The sequence below is a fragment of the Scyliorhinus torazame genome, chromosome 3 (genome assembly GCF_047496885.1).
Source record: "Scyliorhinus torazame isolate Kashiwa2021f chromosome 3, sScyTor2.1, whole genome shotgun sequence".
Taxonomy (NCBI): Eukaryota; Metazoa; Chordata; class Chondrichthyes; order Carcharhiniformes; family Scyliorhinidae; genus Scyliorhinus; species Scyliorhinus torazame.
In genome coordinates this window covers 137,102,666-137,123,526 of record NC_092709.1, presented here as the reverse complement: position 1 = coordinate 137,123,526, position 20,861 = coordinate 137,102,666, and the positions used below count along the sequence as shown (strand labels likewise).

Sequence of the window (20,861 nt, the reverse complement as noted above, 5' to 3'; positions counted from 1 at the left end):
CAAGCAGCGAGAACGGCCCCGTCGAGTTCAGAGCGGCGCAGGCCGGAGAATCGCCTGAGACACCCAAAATGGCGATTCTCCAGCAGGGAGACGGTCGCACATATATGCCACCTCATGGCGCACCTCGCACCACTTGGAACTGGTGGAGGACAGGCGATATCAGTCTCCGTCAAGGTGACGGTGGCACTAAACTTTTATGCGACCGGTTCTTTCCAGGCGCCGAGCGGGGACCTCGCCGGGATATCACAGGCATCAGTCCACAGGTGTATCAGGGCCGTCATCAACGCCTTGTACGCCATCGCGGACAGGTACATAAAATTCCCCGAGGACCGAGCACAGCAGGAAGCACGGGCACGTAGATTCGCCAAGGTGGCCGGGATACCGATGGTCCAGGGTGTCATCGATGGTGTGCATGTCCCCATGCGCCCACCTGCAGACAACAGGTAAGTGTTCATGAACAGAAAGGGCGCATACTCCATGAACATTCAGGTGGTGTGCGACCCCCACATGAAGATCATGCACGGGTGTGCAAAGTACCCCGGGAGTGTGCATGACGCCTTCATTCTGGCACAGTCATTCATCCCCGCAATGTTCGATGGATGCCCCCCCCCCCGGCTGAGGGGCTGGTTGCTGGGCGACAAGGGCTATCCGTTGAGGTCATGGCTGATGACGCCAATACGGAGGCCTCAGACCAACGCGGAGAGCCTAGACAACTAGGCACATGCAGCAACCAGGGGTGTGGTGGAGCGGTGCTTCGGCCTGCTGAAGATGTGCTTTAGATGCCTGGACCGATCCGGAGGGGCCCTGCAGTACCATCCCGACAGGGTCGGTCGCATGGTTGTGGTCTGCTGTGCGATGCACAACATAGCCATGCAGCGGGGAGATGACCTGGTGGAGGAGTCGGAGGGAGGACCCGACGGCACTGGAGCTAACGCAAACGAGGGGGATGGGGAAGAGGAGGATGCGGGCGCGCATCAGGACACCGACACTGCCCGGGTGGTTACGTCCAGGAGGCTGCACGACAGCACCGCTGCGGACAGCGGGCACGCGACGCGTTGGTGGCCGCATGGTTCACGCGCTGTGGGGGTGGGATTCGCTGAACACTGCCACTTGCACCGTCACTCCTGCACACGGGCACCACACAGCACCCCCCCCACACCGCGTTCACGGCACCAATTCCACATCACCTTACCATTGCGGCACTACGGGATTGCACAACAGTGATGATTGGGTAAGCGGGTGTGATCAGTGCCATGTTGAATGATGACGGCCCGTTCTGCGATGAGCTGTGTGCTCAGATTCGCCAGCCGAGGTCTGACTCTTGGTTATAGCTGAACCATGCACTCCGATGGTCACAGCCTTCGTGACGGATATTTCCCCACATGCCCGTGTGGGGTGGCCGGCGTCGGTGTGCCGAGGACAACGGTGTCCGATTATGGGAGGCAGGGGGGAAAAGGGTCAGCACATCCGGAACAGACCTTGAACCGCTCTTATACCACTAAGCCAATCGGGCACCCTCACGGACCACGGTCCGAATGTTCGCCGAGACGGAGCCCAGGGAGTGCGACATTCCTGCCAAGGACTGTGCGATCTCAACCTGTGAGTGCGCGACGCCATCCATCACGTGCGCCAGGCAGTCAATGCTCTCCGCGACTGACTGCTGGGACTGTGCCATCGCTTGCTGGGACCGGGCCATGGCATGGTGAGACTCGGCCAGGGCCCGAGAGCGCCGGCAATGTCGTATTGGCTCTGGCGCATGGCTACCTGTGAGAGGGCAGCCCTCTCCTGGGCCATGGATGACGCGTGCACGTTAAGCCCAACGCCTTGCAGAACCGGACCCATGGCCGAAACCATTTCACCCATTGCCTCCACCGCGGACGCCACCCTTGCGGTGTCGGCCTGGGTGGCTGCAATAAGCTGCACCACGCCCTGCTCCTGAACGCGGATGGACCCCTCCAACTGCGTGTGCAGGTCCTGGAAGATGGCCCTCATCCAGTTATTCAGTCCCTGAGTGTCCACATGCATCGATTTCTCCGGGTGGGTCAAGTACATCCAGGAACTCGGGAACCATCTGGGTGGCAGCTGTTTGCTGGGCCTGGGCTGCCCTCAGACTGTCCAGCCCCTCGGCTGCTCCAAACTCCACCTGCCGTACCGGGTGGGATGTGGGGTGCGCACCAGACCGTGACCCGGGAGCCTCATTACTTATATGCCCAACCGAGGCGAGTGTCTCTGTAATGGTGTATGGTGTGGGAGACAGCAGTGCCGCAAGCTCGAGGTCATCGTCCGTTAGGAATTCTGGTCTGTTCTCCTCCCACTCATGGCCCGGCGCAAGCTGCATGTGGGCCATGTCGTGTTGACCTCCAGGTGATTCCACGGAGTGTGTGGCCGTGATGTGCGATTCTTCATGAATGTCCGCCCTGTGCCCCTCACTATTGTCTCTCTCGGTGGTGTGAGCGTCCTGGTCCTGAGTCCCATACGGAGAGGTTTGCCCTCCTGGCCGACCGACTGCCAACCTCTGGCATGCGTCCCTGGGTGCGCTTGTCGTTGGCGATGTTCCGCTGTCTCTTGGCCGAGACGTCCCTGGACGTTCAGCGGCTGGCCCTGGGGAACATAAAGATTTGCAGGAGGTTTTGGAGGGTCTGAATCCTACTGCGTCTCTGTTTGGCAATCATAGAATTTACAGTGAAGGAGGCCATTCGGCCCATCGAGTCTGCACTGGCTCTATCCCCGCAACCGAGCAACCCCATCTAACCCAAGGGCAATTTAGCATGGCCAATCCACCTAATCTGCACATCTTTGGACTGTGGGAGGAAACAGGAGCACCCGGAGGAAACCCGCGCAGACACGGGGAGAAAGTGCGGACTCCGCACAGAGAGCAACCCAAGCGGGAATCGAACCTGGGATCCTGGTGCTGTGAAGCCATAGTGCTAACCACTATGCTACCATGCTGCCCCATGATGATGAGGGAGGGTGAACTCGCTTCCCCTCCAGAGCTGGACAGGGTCCATCGAACACTCCGGCAGAAGCCTAGAGCGAATGAACCCCCATGTGCAGTCATTGTAAAATTTCATAGTTTCCAGGAGAAGGGGCGGGTCCTGAAGTAGGCCAAGCAGCACAGTGATTTGAGGTGGGAAGGGAGTCTCGTTAGAATATATCAAGGTGGCAGAGCGGAGCTTGAGAGGAGGCGGACGTCCTTCAATAAGGCTACCGATGCAATGTACAAGAACGGAGTACGGTTTGGAGTGGAGTGGTGTATCTGGCAAGGCTGAGGGTTACCTATGAGTCAAAGGACTATTATTTCCATAATTCGGAGAAGGCTGATGCCTTTGTTAAAGGTCATGGACTTGGATCTAGTTAATGGGGCTCTGTGGCGACATTTGTGTTTGAGATTTAGTAAGGCTACAAGCTAGTGCTCATAGGCAGATCATCTGAAATGTTCTCTCTAAGATGCACAGTCAAATGGCCATGCAACAATTAAATGTTCCTGTCCTGGCCATGTGCAAGTTGACCTCTAAGTTACTGGGCATGCATAACCATGCAAAAGAAAATTAAAGGGCTCGTGCACGACAAAACAAAGAGGGTGCCTGTTGGTCAGATGATTGTAATGTGATATCCCCATCTCTCACTTGCTACAAAAATTAAAATAAAGGCAATCGGCATACCAGAAATCCAAACACAACAGTTGCAAAGAAACCACCAATGAAACCTTCCCAAGTCTTCTTTGGAGACAACTGTAAAACAGCATAGATTAACAGGTTAGGCCGCCTGCTATAAATGTAGCATTTCATTTAAAGTTCCTGCAAAGTAGACATAATGTTGATTTAATTTCTGCTGTCACTTCCAGCATTTCTTGTTTACTGTTTATTGTTCCTCAGAGTTTAGCAATACCTGTTGGCTGAGTATTGACATAAATTAATATTAAATTTGATGCAATAAACTGCAAGTGATAAAAACAGACAGACTTACATGTATATCACATTTTTCTTTTTAAAGAAAAAACACATTTTATTCAAACGTGTGTCAGAGTAGGTTACAGCAAAGAAACACCCCGGGAAACATTCTTCCCAACAATCAACATTACAGTTTGTACAGATTTTTCTCCCTTTTCACCCCCCCCTCATGACGAACAGCTCCTCTTACACGGTCACAAGCATCCCCCATCTTTTCTCAAACTTCCCTGCTGAGCCCCTTAACTCATACTTTATCTTCTCTAACCGCAGGAAGTCATACGGTCACCCAACCATGCTGCTACCCCCGGTGGCGATGCCGACCGCCACGCCAGCAAAATTTGTCGCCGTGCAATCAGAGAGGCGAAGGCCTTCCTCCTCTCCATGAGCTCCGGCTTCTCTGAAACCCCAAATATCGCCACCAAAGGGTCCGGGCCCACTCCCTCCTCCACTTTCCTGGCTAAGACGAACATTACTGGCGAACATTATTGCCCAGAACATTCCCAATTTTTCACAACCCCAAAACATGTGCGCATGATTCGCTGGCCCCCGCCCACACCTCTCACACTCATCTGCTACCCCCTGAAAGAACCCATTCATTCTCGCCCGAGTCACATGCACCCTATGCACCACCTTAAACTGTATCAGGCTCATCCTTGCACAAGAGGTCCAGTTTACCCTTCGCAGTGCCTCACTCCATACTCCCCAATAGATCTCCATTCCCAACTCCGCTTCCCATTTCTCTTTTATCTTTACCACCCGCTCGCCTCCCTGCTCCCCCAGCCACTTATATATATCCCCAATTCTTCCCTCCCCTTCCACATCTGGAAGTAGCAGTCGCTCCGGCAGGGTGTATCCCGGCAATCTAGGGAAACCCTTCCAGACCTTTCGTGCAAAGTCCCTAACCTGTAGATACCTGAACTCACTACCCCTCGGCAGCTCTACCCTCGCCCTTAGCTCCTCCAGACTGGCGAACCCTTCCTCCAAATACAAATCTCTGACCTTGACCAGCCGCACTTCCCTCCACCTCCTGGAGACACTATCCATCCCATCCCACCCCCACCCCCCCACCCCCCCCCCACCCCCCCCCCACCACCCCCCCCCCCCCCACCCCCCCCCCACCCCCCCCCCCGGCTCAAACCCATGATTCTCGCACAGCGGCGTTAGCACCGACATCCATTCCACCCTAAAATGCCTCCTCAGCTGATTCCATATCTTCACCGTGGCACCACCGGGCTCCCCGAATACCTACTCGGAGCCATTGGCAATGTTGCCATCACCATGGCCCTCAAACTAGACCCCTTACAAGATTCCTCCTCCATCCTAACCCACTTTACCCCTTCTCCTTCCCACCACCGCCGCACCTTGTCCACATTCGCCGCCCAATAATAATGAAGCAAGTTTGGCAAAGCCAACTCCCCCTGCTGCCTCTGCAGCAGGGTCCTCCCCACCCTCAGCACCTTCCCCACCCATACAAAGTCAGAGATGATTGTGTCTACTTTCCGGAAAAAAGCCTTTGGTATAAAGTGCGGGAGAGCCTGAAAGATAAACAAGAACCTCGGCAGAATATTCATTTTCACCACTTGGACTCTCCCCGCCAACGTTAAGTGCAGTGTATCCCACCTCTTAAGATCCTCCCTGGCCCATATATTACATTTTTCATGGCCTTAGGACATCACAAAGTGCCTTAATTAATTATTTTTGAAGTATCATTACTGCCAATTTAGTTGAGAAAGATTGACAAGGACATGAGCGATAACTCCCCTGTTCTTCAAAATAATGCCATTGGATCTTTAATGTCCACCTTAGAGAGCAAACAGGACCTTGATTTAACTGCATAGATAAAAGTCAGCACTGCCAGAAGTGCGGCACTCCCACTGCACTGGATATAGTCTTAAGCGTCAAATTTAAGTCAACCCATTGTGTAATAATTTTTTTATGAAGTGCAGCATAGAAATATAATCTAAATAGATTATCCATAGAATCAAATGAATTGCAAAGTCTTTTCATAGTATCTGCATTTGACCTCAAACTCTATTTCAAAAAAATGTTTGATGTTACTTTTTATACAACTATTTAGAATTTCTCCCCCACCCGTAGCTACCCCACCAAAGAAAGAATATAAGCTGTTTGAATCATATGGACTTGCATAAGGTTTTAAGTTACTTTTAATCCAAGATGGAATTCAATACGTAAAAATAAAACTGGATAGACTGCCCAGCATTGACCTAGGAACATATCCCATGAATTAATAAAAAATTATATGTTTCAACTGCAACACTGACTTTTCCACAGGATGACTTACCTTAATCAATGGAGTTCTTCCAAAGAAGAAACCAAATAGATATGCCATTATATCATTGCAAATTACAATTGAGATTGGAACAATAAACCTGGAATAAAATATATGAAACTGGGTTCAGTCATTGAATACAAAGCAGCTTGAACTCTACAACATATTTTGCTCTTATTCATTTTGTAATTAATACAGTGGCATCTACCATAAACAAAGGAGTTTGCTATGATATGCGAGTGTAAGGGAATCTGTGATTTAAATTTGTATTTTTTGAGGCATATCCTAACTAAAACAGGAATGGAACTAAAATGGGAACAGAAAATGAAACAGAACAGGTGAATATAGAATGGAAACTGACCCACCGGGTTCTAAAGAAACAAAAACAAACTTGAGGTTTGAAACCAAAACCTCTGGGCAAACTAACTCAGGTTAAAAAATATATGCGAAGAAAGATAGTACAAGCTGTGCAGTAGTAGTTGATTAGTCCTGTGGTGCAGAACAGGCCAGTTGTTGAAGGTAGTGTCTGGATACATCAGCTGAGAACAAGTTGCTGTAGCTGTTTATGTAGAACAGGTTTTGCAGACAACTCGCCATTTTATAGTGAAGACCGTGTCCATGGAACTCAGGTCACCTGTGTTCTGCTGTTAGCTTGGGATAAGACTAACTCCTGGAAGGAAAGAAGTTGAAATTTCTCCGAAGTAAATGTGATCAGTAAAGCCCGAGTGGACTGCTGAGCCAATTTGCAAGATCTGCCTTAATTATATCTGCCATTTATTGTCTCATTCATAGTTTATATTCAACCACAATCTGCTGTTAATTCATGTTAATTCCAAATGTTAGAGTGTAGGATAGATAATATTTAATGATTGCTTTGATGACTCGGCGGAATCTTGTGACTTTATTCTTTTAGTAAATACCAAGAATTTATTTGAGTAAATACCGAGGATTTCTTTTTATTAAGTTGCTGGTCTCTACAGAGATCATAATTGGAGAGTTTGACCCTGCCAGATTTCCACATTCACATAGCAAAAACTGCAGTTTCAAAACTGATCAACTATAATCTGAGAGGGGACTTCCGGTGGTGGCTATGCAGGAGTAGGTCGCATAATTGGTGGCTCCTACTCGGGTCGGACCATAATTCCCCCGATTTTTTAATCGGACTAGATTTGGAAAATTGATGGTAGAGACAACTGTTGAGTGGATTCCCACATCGGTGCATGGAGAGGCGGTCTAGAAGTGCTCGCAAAGGAAGAAACAGACGAACAGAGAGGGCTTGGGCTGAAGCTGCAGCGGGAGAAAACATGGCGGATGACCGGAGTCCTGGCTTGTCGACCCAGCGGTCAACGGAGAAGCTGATGCAATTTATTCAGGAGGGCTTCGCCAAGCAGGAGTAGGAATGCTTGGACCCGATTAAAGAATCAATTGCGAGGCTGGAGCTCAGATTGGATGCCCAAGATAGGGCGATCCAGAAAGTAGAGAAGGCGCTGGCTGAGCAGGAGGAACACCAAACTGTGGTGGAGTTGGAGGTGGGGATGCTGAGAGACAGCAGAAAAGGCTAGAGAATAGGTCCCGCCGGCAGAGCTTGAGAATCGTCGGTCTCCCGAAGGGGTCCGAAGGATCGGACGCTGGGGCATACATAGCAGGCATGTTCGAGAAGCTGCTGGGAGATGGGACGTTCTCCCAACCCTTGGAGCCCAAAGCCGCCACCCCCGAGGGCAATGGTGGTGAGATTCCACAGGTACTTGGACAAGGAGCATATTTTACAGTGGGCCAGTCAGACATGGAGTTGTAAATGGGAGAACAGTATCCTGCGGATCTATCAGGATCTGAGTGCAGAGGTGGCCAGGAGAAGAGCGAGGTTCAATCAGATAAAAGTCGACCCTTTTTAAGAAAAAGGTGAAGTTTGGACTGCTGTATCCGGTCAGTCTCTGGGTCACGTATGAGGAGCAAAATTTATATTTTGAGCCGCCCGAGGAAGCGATGGACTTCGCGAGAAGGGAAGGACTGGTGGCGGACTGAGGACTTTGCTGCAGCGTTCACGTTAAAAAAGTTTCTTGTTTTTCTTTTTTCGGACGTTATTTGTAATACCTTCTGTATTGATTTGGGGCCAGTTTCAGAGCTGAGTGAGTTAAAGTTTACATTTGCACTGATGGGGAATGGAGGTATGTTTGTTAGATGCTGGATCTTCTGTTTGATCTTTTCTTAGCTTATCTTTTTTTTTCTAGGGCAATTGTGTTGGGGCTGATTTTCGTTTGACTATGTGTGTCTGAGCGGGGGGGGGGGGGACGGACGAAACAATAGGTGGGAGAATGTCTGGCGCCATGGGCGGGTTAGCTCACGGAAGCGCAGTGGGGGGTGAGCAGATGTTATGCTTGTCGAAGGGGTCGGTTTACATAGTGCTGTTTGCTGGGGGGGGGAATGTTCTGCTGACGGGGGAGGGACCTTTGCTGTGGAACAGAAAGGAGGTCAGGGGCTGCCTGGGGGCGGGCCGTTGGAGGCGTGGGGCGCGGGCTGGAGAAAGGAAATGGCTGATCGGTGAAGGGGGGGGGGGGGGGGGGCAATGTGCCCCCCAACTAGGCTCGTCACATGGAATGTGAGAGGGCTAAATGGGCCGGTTAAGGGGGCACGTGTGTTCGCGCATTTGAGAGGACTGAAGGCGGACGTGGTAATGCTACAGGAGTCGCACCTTAGAGTAGCTGATCAGATCAGATTAAGGAAGTATGGGTCGGACAGGTTTTTCACTCGGGCTGGACTCGAAGACTAGAGGGGTCGCGATCCTGATTAATAAGCGAGCGGTGTTTGAGGCGGGAAGAATAGTTACGGATGTGGGAGGCCGGTACATCATGGTCTGTGGGAAACTGGAGGGGGTGCAGGTGGTATTAGTAAATGCGTATGCGCCAAATTGGGATGATGTGGAGTTTATGAAGAGGATGCGGGGGAAGATCTCGGACCTGGATTCGCATAAGTTGGTCATGGGAGGGGACTTTAACACAGTTATTGACCTTGGGTTAGACCAGTCGAGCTCAAAGATGGGCAGGGTGCCAGCAGTGGCAAAGTAGCTAAAGGGGTTCATGGAGCAGATGAGGGATGTCGACCCATGGAGATTTGGGCAGCCGAGAGTGCAGGAGTTCTCCTTCTACTTACACGTTCATAAAGTGTACTCCTGGATTGATTTTTTTTATTTGAAAAGGGCTCTATTGACGGGTATAGTGGACATGGGGTATTCAGCGATCACAATCTCAGATCATGCCCCGCACTGGGTTGACCTACAGGTTAGCAAGGAGAGTAGCCAGCGCCCGCACTGAAGGCTTGACGTGGGACTTTTAGCTGACGAAGAAGTGTGCGGGCGGCTGAGGAAATGTATTCAGAATTACCTGGAAGTCAATGACACGGGTGAAGTTTCGGCAGCGGTGGTCTGGTACGCATGAAGGCGGTGGTTAGAGGGGAGCTGATCTCGATATGGGCCCACAGGGAGAAGGCAGACAGAGTAGAAACGGACCAACTGAGAAAGGAGCTATTGCAGGTCGACAGGAGGTATGCGTAGACCCCAGAGGCAGGGCTTTTAAGGGACGACGGAGGCTACAGGCGGAGTTTGGCTTGTTAACTACAGGGAGGGTGGTAGAGCAGCTGAGAAAGATGAGGGGGGCGATCTATGAGCATGGAGAGAAGGCCAGCAGAATGCTTGCACAGCAGCTTAGAAAGAGGGAGGCAGCCAGGGAGCTAGGGAAAGTAAAGGACGGGGACGGGAGCCTGGTTGGAGACACAGCAGGGGACAATAAGGCGTTCAAGGAGTTTTACAGAAGGCTGTATGGGTCGGAACCCCCAGCTGGGCCGTAGGAGATGAGGGACTTCTTAGTGGGGCTTAATTTCCCGAAAGGTAGACGGGGGGGGGGGGGGGGGGGGGTTGGTAGAAGGGCTGGGGGCCCCGATCGGGTTGGAAGAGGTAGCGGAGGGTCTGAAGGCCATGCAGTCGGGTAAAGCCCCGGGGCCGGACGGGTACCCAGTGGAGTTCTATAAAAAGTTCTCTGGAATATTGGGGCTGCTGTTGAGGAGGACATTCAATGAGGCAAAGGAGCGTGGGGTGCTTCCCCCGACAACGTTACAGGCCACGATCTCATTGATCCTGAAGCAGGACAAAGACCCGGAGCTATGTGGGTCCTACAGGCCGATATCCCTATTGAATGTGGACGCCAAACTGCTGGCCAAAATCTTGTCCTCTAGGATTGAAGATTGTGTTCCGGACGTTATTGGGGAGGACCAGACGGGGTTTGTTAAGGGAAGGCAGTTCCAATGTAAGAAGGTTGTTAAATGTGATCATGATGCCCCCGGAAGGTAGGGAGGTGGAGGCAGTGGTCGCAATGGACGCAGAGAAAGCTTTTGATCGGGTAGAATGGGAATATCTTTGGGAGGTACTGGGACGGTTTGGATTTGGGCGGGGCTTTATTGACACGGTCAGGTTGTTGTATCAGGTTCCTGTTGCGAGCGTATGGACGAATAGGACAACATTGGACTATTTTAGGTTGCATCGGGTGACAAGACAGGGATGCCCCCTCTCCCCACTGTTGTTCGCGTTAGCCATAGAGCCGCTGGTGATTGCGCTGAGAGCCTCAAGGGGCTGGAAGGGGCTGGTCCGGTGGGGGGGGGGGGAAAAAAGAGAGTGAACAGAGAGTCGCGCTTTACGCAGACAACCTGCTCCTGTATGTATTGGACCCATTGGAGGGGATGGAAGGAATTATGAGGATTCTAGGGGAATTTGGCCGGTTTTTGGGGTATAAACTAAATGTGGGGAAAAGTGAGATGTTTGCGGTCCAGGCAAGGGGGCAGGAGAGGCGATTGGGGGAACTGCCATTTAGGGTGGTAGGGGGAAGCTTTCGGTACTTAGGCATTCAGGTGGCATGGGAATGGGAACGGCTGCACAAGTTACATTTGGCCCGATTAGTAGACCAAATGAAGGACGTTTTTCGGAGATGGGACGCGCTCCTGTTGTCACTAGCTGGGAGGGTGCAGACAGTGAGATTCCTGTTTGTGTTTCAGTGTCTCCCCATCTTTATCGCACGGTCTTTTTTAAACGGGTCTATAAGGTAATCACTGGCTTCTTATGGGTGGGTAAGTCCCTGCGAGTAAAAAAGGGGATGCTTGAGCGGAGCCGGGGGGGGGGGGGGGGGGGCGGGCTGGCGCTGCCGAACTTCAGTAATTATTATTGGATGGCGAATATAGCCATGATCAGGAAGTGGGTGGTGTGGGGAGGGTCTGTATGGGAGCATGTGGAAGCGGCTTCATGCAAGGGCACCAACTTGGGGGCGTGGATAACAGCGCCTCTGCCGTTCCCGCCAGCACGGTACTCCGCCAGCCCCATGGTGGTGGAGGCCCTGAGGGTTTGGGGGCAATGGAGGAGGCATGTGGGAGCGGAGGGAGCATCGGTGTGGTCTCCAGACTGTAATAATCACCGGTTTGCCCCGGAAAGGTTGGATGGAGGGTTTCGGAGATAGCAGAGAGCAGGGATTAGGAGGATGGGGATTATGTTTATAGAGGGGAGCTTTCCTAGCCTGAGGGAGCTGGAGGAAAGATTTGGATTGGAGAGGGAAAATGAATTTAGGTACCTGCAGGTGCGGGACTTCCTACGCAGGCAGGTTTCAACCTTCCTGCTCCTACCAACAAGGGGGATACAGGACAGGGTAGTTTCTAGAGTATGGGTGGAGAAGGGAGGTTCTCTGACATTTACAAGGAAATCATGGGGTCAGAGGAGACACAGGCTGAGGAGCTGAAGCGCAAGTGGGAAGAAGATTTGGGAGGAGATATAGAGGATAGTCTCTGGGCGGACGTGTTGAGTAGAGCCAACGCGTTCACAACATGTGCCAGGCTCAGCCTGATACAATTCAAGGTCGTTCACCAGGTCCACATGACAGTGGCCCGGATGAGCAGGTTCTTTGGGGTAGAAGATAGGAGCGCAAGGTGTGCGGGAGGGCCAGCGAACCATGTCCATATGTTCTGGGCATGCTCAAAGCTTAGGGGATTCTGGCAGGGGTTTGCGGATGTCATGTCCACGGTGTTAAAAACAAGGGTGGCACCAAGTCCAGAGGTGGCGATTTTTGGTGTGTCGGAAGACCCGGGAATCCAGGAAGAGAAAGAGGCAGACATTCTGGCCTTTGATTCCCTGGTAGCCCGGAGACGGATATTATTAGCTTGGAGGGACTCAAAGCCCCCGAAGTCGGAGACCTGGCTAGCTGACATGGCTAGCTATCTCTGTTTGGAGAAAATCAAGTTTGCCTTGAGGGTCACTGTTAGGGTTCGCCCGGAGGTGGCAGCCGTTCGTCGACTTGAGAGACTGATTGAGACTTGGGAGGAAATAAAATAGTACAATTGCATCAGGCTATCCTGTAACACAACAGGGTGAATTTAGGATACTAACTTGAAGTAAAATGAATGGGGCAAGAAACAAGTTGAAAACAGAAAGCAAGATAAAAAATACTGCGTCTTTATTTAGGGTGACAAAAAGTGCAATTAGAGTAATCACAATTCACTTACCAGATCATGCCTTCAAATAGATTTTGGATCACCAGATGAGATTGAGTAACAATAATTAGCAGTGTTACATGAGTCCAGCCAAACTGTAATCACAATCAAACCAGAATGACTTGTTTTCTAAAATCTAATTTGTGATTAAAACATAATCCTCTACATTTCACATTACCATCCTATTGATTTAGCAGATTCATGCACAAAGCAAAACAACACCCCAGTCAATACAATCTAGGAATGTTTTAGTTCATATTTTAGGAAGCTATATCTCTAATGAAGCTGTCTTGCACTCACTTTCATCTTTTTTTTTTTATTCCCTAAGCGCTATGATGTGCCTTTCATTCTACATGCATATATTATTTGGAAATAAATATCCAAGGAATATAACCCAAATTGTGAATGATACTAAATTAAGACAGTATGGTTAGGGCAGTAGCTCCCAAACTGTGACAGAAACAGCGAATGGGTTGGCGCCCACCCCACCACCCTGGACTGTGCCTTGCACCAGCACTGAGGCCCAAGTGGCATCTGGCCCTGCCCCTCTCTTGGTCTCTGTCTCAGGCATGGGCAGAAGAGAGCGTAGGACCTGGCAAGTGGGCAGAGGAGCTTCATAAACATCTCACATAGGCTGCAAACCCTGAAGATGCTGCTATCGGATCTGCTTTTTCATTGAGGAAGGGGGTAAGGAAAAGGTAGCTGTGGGGCCTCTCCCACTGGCAGGCCCAAGTTAACAGTCAGCATCTTCATGGGGGACAATGTGCAGCAATGCACATGTGTGCCCACCATATTTACAGTGGGAAATGTGCTGCAAAATGTTTGCATAGCCACTGTCTTTATAAGGATTCAACCAGGGTTTTTGCATGGCCACCATCTTCATAGAGGACAAAGTGCAGTAGGATGCATAACCAGCCATCCTAGGTCTGGAAGCAGAAACAGAGGGCCTTCACTGAATCTTGTGTCACTGGGGAATATGGAGAGCTTGATTAAAACCTACATAAGATTGTTACAAAGAAGATTGAGAATTGATTTTAATATTTATATGATGTATTTCTAGGTTTATCAATAATGAGAAAACTTCAATAATTATACATGAATGTTATGATATCGATATATTATTGTTTTGTTGCCTTACTTGGGTCACTTTAATTTTCAAAATGTTTCAAATAAGAAAGTAATTTGGAAAATGCTTGGTTAGGAAATGAAATGAAAATCGCTTATTGTCACAAGTAGGCTTCAAATGAAGTTACTGTGAAAAGCCCCTAGTCGTCACATTCTGAGGAGGCTGGTTCGGGAATTGAACCACGCTGCTGGCCTGCCTTAGTCTGCTTTAAAAGCCAGCTATTTAGCCCTGTGCTAAACCAGCCGAGAGTGGCCAGCTGTAGATCAATAGAAAATCATATATTTTAGGAAAAAGAACAGAGAATGAAAATAGACTTGAAATTTCCTCCAGCTAAAACTTGGGAAAGATGAAGCTATCATTTATGAGTATCCCCCCTACTACAAACTTCACACTTGACACTGATTCAATTTCTCTTCCTAGCCACTGTCTCAAGTTGAATCAATTAATTTGCAACCTCAATGTTCTGTTTGATCCTGAGCGGAGCTACTAACTCCACATCCACTTCATCACAAAAACCATTAACTTTTATCTCAGCAATGCACAGATCATCCTTACTTTGCTGATGAAACCAGATTTTTCTGTCAACTCAATACAAAAATGTTCCAATATTCTCAATGCTGGTCTTCCATTCATTACCCTCCTCAACTGTAGCTCTCCAAAAACACTGCTGCTCATTTCCTAGTCTATATCCATCATTAACCCACTCATGTCCTTACTGACCCACTTTGGGACTTGGTCCTTCAATGCCTCAAATTTAAATGGCTTGTTTAAATTTTTCCTTCACCTCCCTCCTTCTCATCTTTCTTCAGTAATACAACTTTTCCCAAAAAACGGTCCATTCAGTGTATTTCCGCCTCATTCAATACCTCTTATTTACTCTACCATGAGTGGCTGTGTCTTCAGCTGCCTTGCACCCACTCTCTGGAATTCACTCTAAATCACAAACACTTCTTTAGCTTGCCAGCCTTACTCTCCCATGAAGTACCGTGGGGTATGCATCTAAAGCACTACATAAATACAAGTAGTTGTTGTTTTCCCATCTTATACATACCTATGCTCCTGAGAAGGCAATTTAGGATAGAGTGCCTCTTCAAAAGAGGTACCTATTTAGTCCAATTTCAGGGCCCTTTTCCCTGTATCATTAATTTAAACTTTACATGCAAGTCTCAAAAGGTTGCTAGTAATACTCTGATATTTTGGAAGGACGATCCAATATAAAACAAATAGTACCATGATATATGCACGTGGTTTTTTTGTTAGACCTCATCTTGAACACCAATTGTAGATCTGGTTCTCCCACATGATGGGAAGCAGAGAAGCCCTGGGACTTCTGGTGGCGGCCATGGAATGAGTGGTTGTGCACAGGGCAGCTCAGGCTCGAAGGTGTTGGTTTGGGCACTTTATACCCATTAGTGGGGTAGCTCCAGCAGGCAAGTGGTGCAGAAGGTGTAGAGGGAGAGGTTCTCCCCAAGATTGGCATGTCTACTGGTTACCAGATCAGACAAAAAACTGTTAAAGACCTGTCTAAGGAATTGGAGGGGACCTGTGGCACAGCAACAATTGCAAAAATGGTGGAGGGGGAAGGGTCGTTGCCAGTGGGAAAGGCCCAGATGGAACAGTTAATGGTCTTCATCAAGGACGAATTTCGCAAACAAAGGAAGGAGATGCATGGTGGCTGGTCGAAGGCCATTGAGGAAGCAGTAGCACCTCTGTGAGGACCGATGGGCTGTGTAGAGAAGTGCCTTGAGGCACTGTGTCCGAACAGTGATCGTATCATGTCCTTGGAGATGGAGGTGGGGGTCCTGGGGAACCTGTGAAAGTCGTTAAGGGTGAAGATGGAGGTGCTGGAAAATAGGTCCAGACAGCAGAACTTGGTTCTGTGGGGCTGCAAGTGTGCAATGAACGAGCGCCACAAAATATGTGTCGAAGATGCTGGCCAGGCTAGTGGAGGAGGGGGTGCTGATCAAGGTCCCAGAGGTGGACAGGCCCCACAGGTTTTTAAGGCACAGGTCAGGAGCGGGGGAACCGCTGAGGGATGTGATTGTGTGGTTGCACAAATTTGTTGAGAAGGAAAAGATTCTACATTAGGCCAAGGAGAAGCCAGATTCTGAATGGGAGGGGAATCATGTCAGAATATATCAAGATATTGGTGCGAAACTGGTGAAGAGGAGTGCAACATTTCTTCCCCCCCCCCCCCCCCCAGGATTGCTGCTGCTGACATGCTCTCCTAGAAAGTTGAGGAACGGCTGCCACCTCCGAGAGAACCCAGTCATGGACCCTCTCAAGGCAAACTTTATTTTCTCAAGACTGAAAAACCCAGCCATGTCGCCAATCCAGGTCTCCACACTCGGGGGTTTCGAGTCCCTCCACATTAAAAGGATCCGTCTCCGGGCTACCAGGGAGGCAAAGGCCAAAACCTCGGCCTCTTTCGCTTCCTGAACTCCCGGATCGTCTGACACACCAAAGATCGCCATCTCTGGACTCCGCACCACCCGCGTGTTTAGGATCTTGACATTGCCTTAGCAAATCCCTGCCAGAATCCCTTAAACGCCGGGCATGCCAGAACATATGGACATGGTTCGCTGGGCATCCCGCACATCTATCCTCAACCCCAAAGAACTTGCTCATTCTCGCTGCCGTCATGTGTGCCCGGTGGACCACTTAAACTGGATTAAGCTAAGCCTGGCACATGATGAAGAGGAATTAACCCTGTTTAGGGCATCCGCCCACAGGCCCGCATCCAGCTGCCCGCCTAGCTCCTCCTCCCACTTGCCCTTAAGTTCCACCACTGGGGCTTCCTCCGCCTCCTGTAGTTCTTGGTAGATGTCTGACACCTTCCCCTCCCCTACCCAGGTGCCGGAGACCACCCTATCCTGTATCCTAAGTGGCGGTAGCAACGGAAATGTCACCACCTGTTTGTTTTAGAAAGGCGCGTCCCTGAAGGTATTTCCAGGGGGCAGATTAAATTTCTCCTCCAGCACTTTCAAGCTGGGAAAAGTCCCGTCCATGAACAGGTCCCCCATCCTTTTAATACCTGCCCTATGCCAGCTTTGAAACCCTCCGTCTATCTTGCCCGGGACAAATCTGTGATTGTTGCGTATCGGGGTCCAAACTGAGGCTCCTTCCACCTCCCTGTGTCTTCTCCACTGATCCCAGATCCTTAGTGCCGCCGCCATCACCGGACTTGAGGAGTAGCGCGCCGGCGAGATCGGCAGAGGTGCCGTAACGAGTGCCCCTAAACTGGTGCCTTTGCATGAGGCTCCTCTAACTGCTCCCATATCGACCCCTCCCCCAGTACCCATTTCCTAATCATGGCTATATTAGCCGCCCAGTAGTAGCTGCAAAAACACGGCAGCGCCAGCGCCAGCCCCCCCCCGCGCTCTAGATACAGTCTCTTTACTCGCGGGGTCTTATTTGCCCATACAAATCCCGAAATGATCTTGGTCAACCACTTAAAGAAGGACTTCGGGATGAAGATGGGAAGGCACTGGAAGACAAACAAAAATCTGGTGAGGACCGTCATCTTAACGGTCTGCACCCTTCCCGCTAGAGAAAGCGGGAGCATGTCCCACCTTTTAAAGTATCCTCCATCTGCTCTACCAGCCGGGATAAGCTAAGTTTGTGGAGGGCATCCCAGTTTCAAGCCACCTGTATGCCTAGGTACCGAAAGCTCTTCTCTACCATCTTAAGCGGAAGCTCTCCCAGTCTCTTCTCCTGCCATTTAGCTTGGATCACGAACATCTCGCTTTTCTTCTCGTTTAATTTGTACCCCGAAAAATTACCGAAGTCCCTCAGAATCTGCAGGACGTCCCCCATCCCCTCTAGTGGGTTCGAAATATACAGGAGCAGATCATCCGCATAGAGCGAGACCCGATGCTTCTCCCCCCCCGAACCAACCCTTGCCAGTTCTTTGAAGCCCGCAGCGCTATGGCCAACGGCTCTATTGCAAGGGCGAATAGTAACGGGGGGAGGGGGCACCCCTGCCTCGTCCCTCGATGGAGCCTAAAGTATTCCAACCTCACCCTGTTTGTGCATACACTTGCTACGGGGGCCTGATAAAGTAGTTGGACCCACCCTATGAATCCCTCACCGAATCCAAACCTTCTTAGCGTTTCCCACAGGTACTCCGATTCGACCCGGTCAAAGGCTTTCTCTGCATCCATCGCAGCCACTACTTCTGTCTCCCCTCCTTCTGAGGGCATCATAATAATGTTTAGGAGCCTCCGTACATTGGAGTTCAGTTGCCTTCCCTTAACGAAGCCCGTCTCATCCTCCCCTATCACCCCTGGGACACAGTCCTCTATTCTAGCAGCCAAAATCTTGGCCAGCAATTTGGCATCTACGTTCAAGAGCGATTAGGTCTGTAGGACCCACATTGTAGCGGATCTTTCTCCAGTTTAAGAATGAGTGAGATCGAGGCCTGTGACATTGTTGGGGGGAGGGTCCCTCTCTCCTTAGCCTCGTTAAAAGGTCCTTAGCAGGAGTGGACTCAACAGTTCCGAAAATTTCTTGTAGAATTCTACAGGATAGCCATCCGGCCCCGGGGCCTTGCCCGACTGCATACTCCCTAGGCCCTTAACAATCTCCTCCAACTCTATCAGGGCCCCCAGTCTCTCCACCAGATCCTCTTCCACCTTTGGAAACCTCAATTGGTCCATGAATTGCTTCATCCCTTCCCCTCCCGCCGGGAGCTCTGACTCGTACAGTTCACCATAAAACACCTTAAAGACTTTGTTCACCTCCTCTGGGTCCAAGACCGTGTTATCTTCCTTATCCCTAACTCCCCCAATTTCCCTGGCCGCCTCTCTCCTACAAAGTTGGTGCGCCAACATTCTACTCGCTTTCTCCCCATACTCATAGATTGCCCCTTTTATCTTCCTCAACTGTGCTACCACTTTCCCTGTGGTCAGCAGATCAAACTCCGCCTGCGGTCTCCGGCGCTCCTTCAGTAGTCCCGTCTCGGGGGTCTCCGCGTATCTCCTGTGTACTCGGGAGTATCTCCTCAACTAGCCTCTCTCTCTCCGCTCTTTCTTTCTTCTCCCTATGGGATCGGATAGAAATTAACTCCCCTCTAATAACTGCCTTCAGAGCCTCCCAAACCGTAGTCGCTGTTACCTCTCCCGTATCGTTTGTTTCCAAGTAGTTTTGGATGTTCCTATTTATCCGCCCACAAACCTCGTCATCCGCTAGCAGTCCCACATCTAGCCTCCATAATAGGCGCTGTCCTCTCTCTTCACCAAGTCGCAAGTCCACCCAGTGCGGAGCATGGTCAGAGACTGCAATGGCCGAGTATTCCGTCCCCGCCACCCTTGGGATTAATGCCCTGCTCACAACAAAAAACCTATACGAGAATAAACTTTGTGGACGTGCGAGAAAAAAAGAGAACTCCTTCGCCCTCGGCCGAGCGAACCTCCATGGGTCTACGCCCCCCGCCTGTTCCATGAAACCCCTCAGTTCCTCAGCCGCCGCTGGTCGCTTTCCTGACCTGGACATTGACCGGTCCAATACAGGGTCAATGACTGTATTGAAGTCACCCCTCATGATCAAATTATGTGAGTCTAAGTCCGGACTTTTACCCAGCATGCGTCTCACAAATTCCAAGTCATCCCAATTCGGGCGTAGACGTTCACTAGCACCACCCAGGTCCCCTGCAGCTTCTCACTCACCATTATGTATCTGCCCCTTTTATCCGCCACAATACTCCCTGCCTCGAATGCCACCCGTTTACTGACCAGAATTGCTACCCCTCTGGTCTATGAATCCAGCCCTGAATGGAACACCTGGCCCACCCACCCCTTTCCCTTGTTTGATCTGCGAGTTTTAGATGCGTCTCCTGTAGCATGGCTACGTCTGCCTTTATCCCCTTTAGGTGCGAGAACACGCGAGCCCTCTTGACCAGCCCATTCAGGCCCCGCACATTCCACGTGATCAGCCTGGACAGGAGGTTAACCCTCCCCCTCCCCTGCCGACTAGCCATTCCCCTTTTTCGGCCAGCCACGAGCCCGCGTCCCCCGCTTACTCGAGCCCTCCCACTGGAGGCACCCCCCGACTCTCCATCTGTTCCCCAAAGTTGGCTCCTCTTCTGTCAGCAAAGCAGCATCCCCCCCCCCGCCCTCCAGCAGCCCCATGAACCCAATCCCCCAAGTCAAGCACCAGCTTAACACTAACTCTCCCCCTATTACGCCTCCGTGAGTCTGCTGACCCCGGACGCTCTCGCCTCTGTCTCCGATCATCCTGTTGCCTCATTATTCGGGCCCCACCCTTCCCATGGAAAGCCCAATTTAACTGCCTTTACAGCCCCCAAAGAATATCCCCCCCCCCCCGCCCCCCCAGTGAAACAAGAAACAGACCCCGGGCGCTAACCCGGCCCCACAAAAGAAACGGCTCCAGATGCCTGAAGAGCAGCCCTAAGTAGTGAGCCCCTCTCCCACCTTTGTGGCTGAACTCCGCAAAAGCAGAGAGCATGACCAGAGAAACAGGGAACAAAAAAGGGAAACAACATAACATTGCTCCCTCCAGCCACCTCCCTAACCCCCTCAAACAATTAACATTACTCCCAATCTTATGTTAGGACAGCATCATGTTACACATCTCCACCAGAGCATTTCATCAAAGTATGGCTGTCCTTTAGCTCGAGTCCAACTTTTCCTGCGTGATAAATGTCCATGCCTCATCCGGTGTATCGAAGTAGTGATGCCGATCTTAATTCGTGACCCAAAGCCTCGCCGGATGCAGCAGCCCGAACTTCACGCCTTTGTTGTGGAGGGCCGTCTTAGCAAGGTTGAATCCAGCGCGCCTCTTGGCCAGTTCTGCTCCCAGGTCCTGGTATATACGAATTACGCTGTTCTCCCACCTGCTGCTCCGCTCCTTTTTGGCCCATCATAAGACACGTTCCTTGTCTGAGAAGCGTTGAAATCGTACCACCATAGCCTTCGGTGGTTTGTTAGTCTTGGGCTTCCTTGCAAGGACTCTGTGCAGT

At 50.7% G+C, this 20,861-nt stretch overlaps 1 protein-coding gene across 1 annotated transcript in view; it reads right to left on the bottom strand.

Annotated features, from left to right (window-relative positions):
* cds1 (CDP-diacylglycerol synthase (phosphatidate cytidylyltransferase) 1) overlaps positions 1-20,861 on the bottom strand; it is a 165,170-nt gene that overhangs the window by 24,439 nt on the left and 119,870 nt on the right. The window contains exons 7-9 of the mRNA XM_072496250.1: positions 12,769-12,851; positions 6,253-6,340; positions 3,663-3,731 (exon numbers count right to left, since the gene is read on the bottom strand). Of these exons, the coding sequence (XP_072352351.1) occupies positions 3,663-3,731; positions 6,253-6,340; positions 12,769-12,851 (240 nt within the window). The remainder of the gene's footprint in view (positions 1-3,662; positions 3,732-6,252; positions 6,341-12,768; positions 12,852-20,861) is intronic.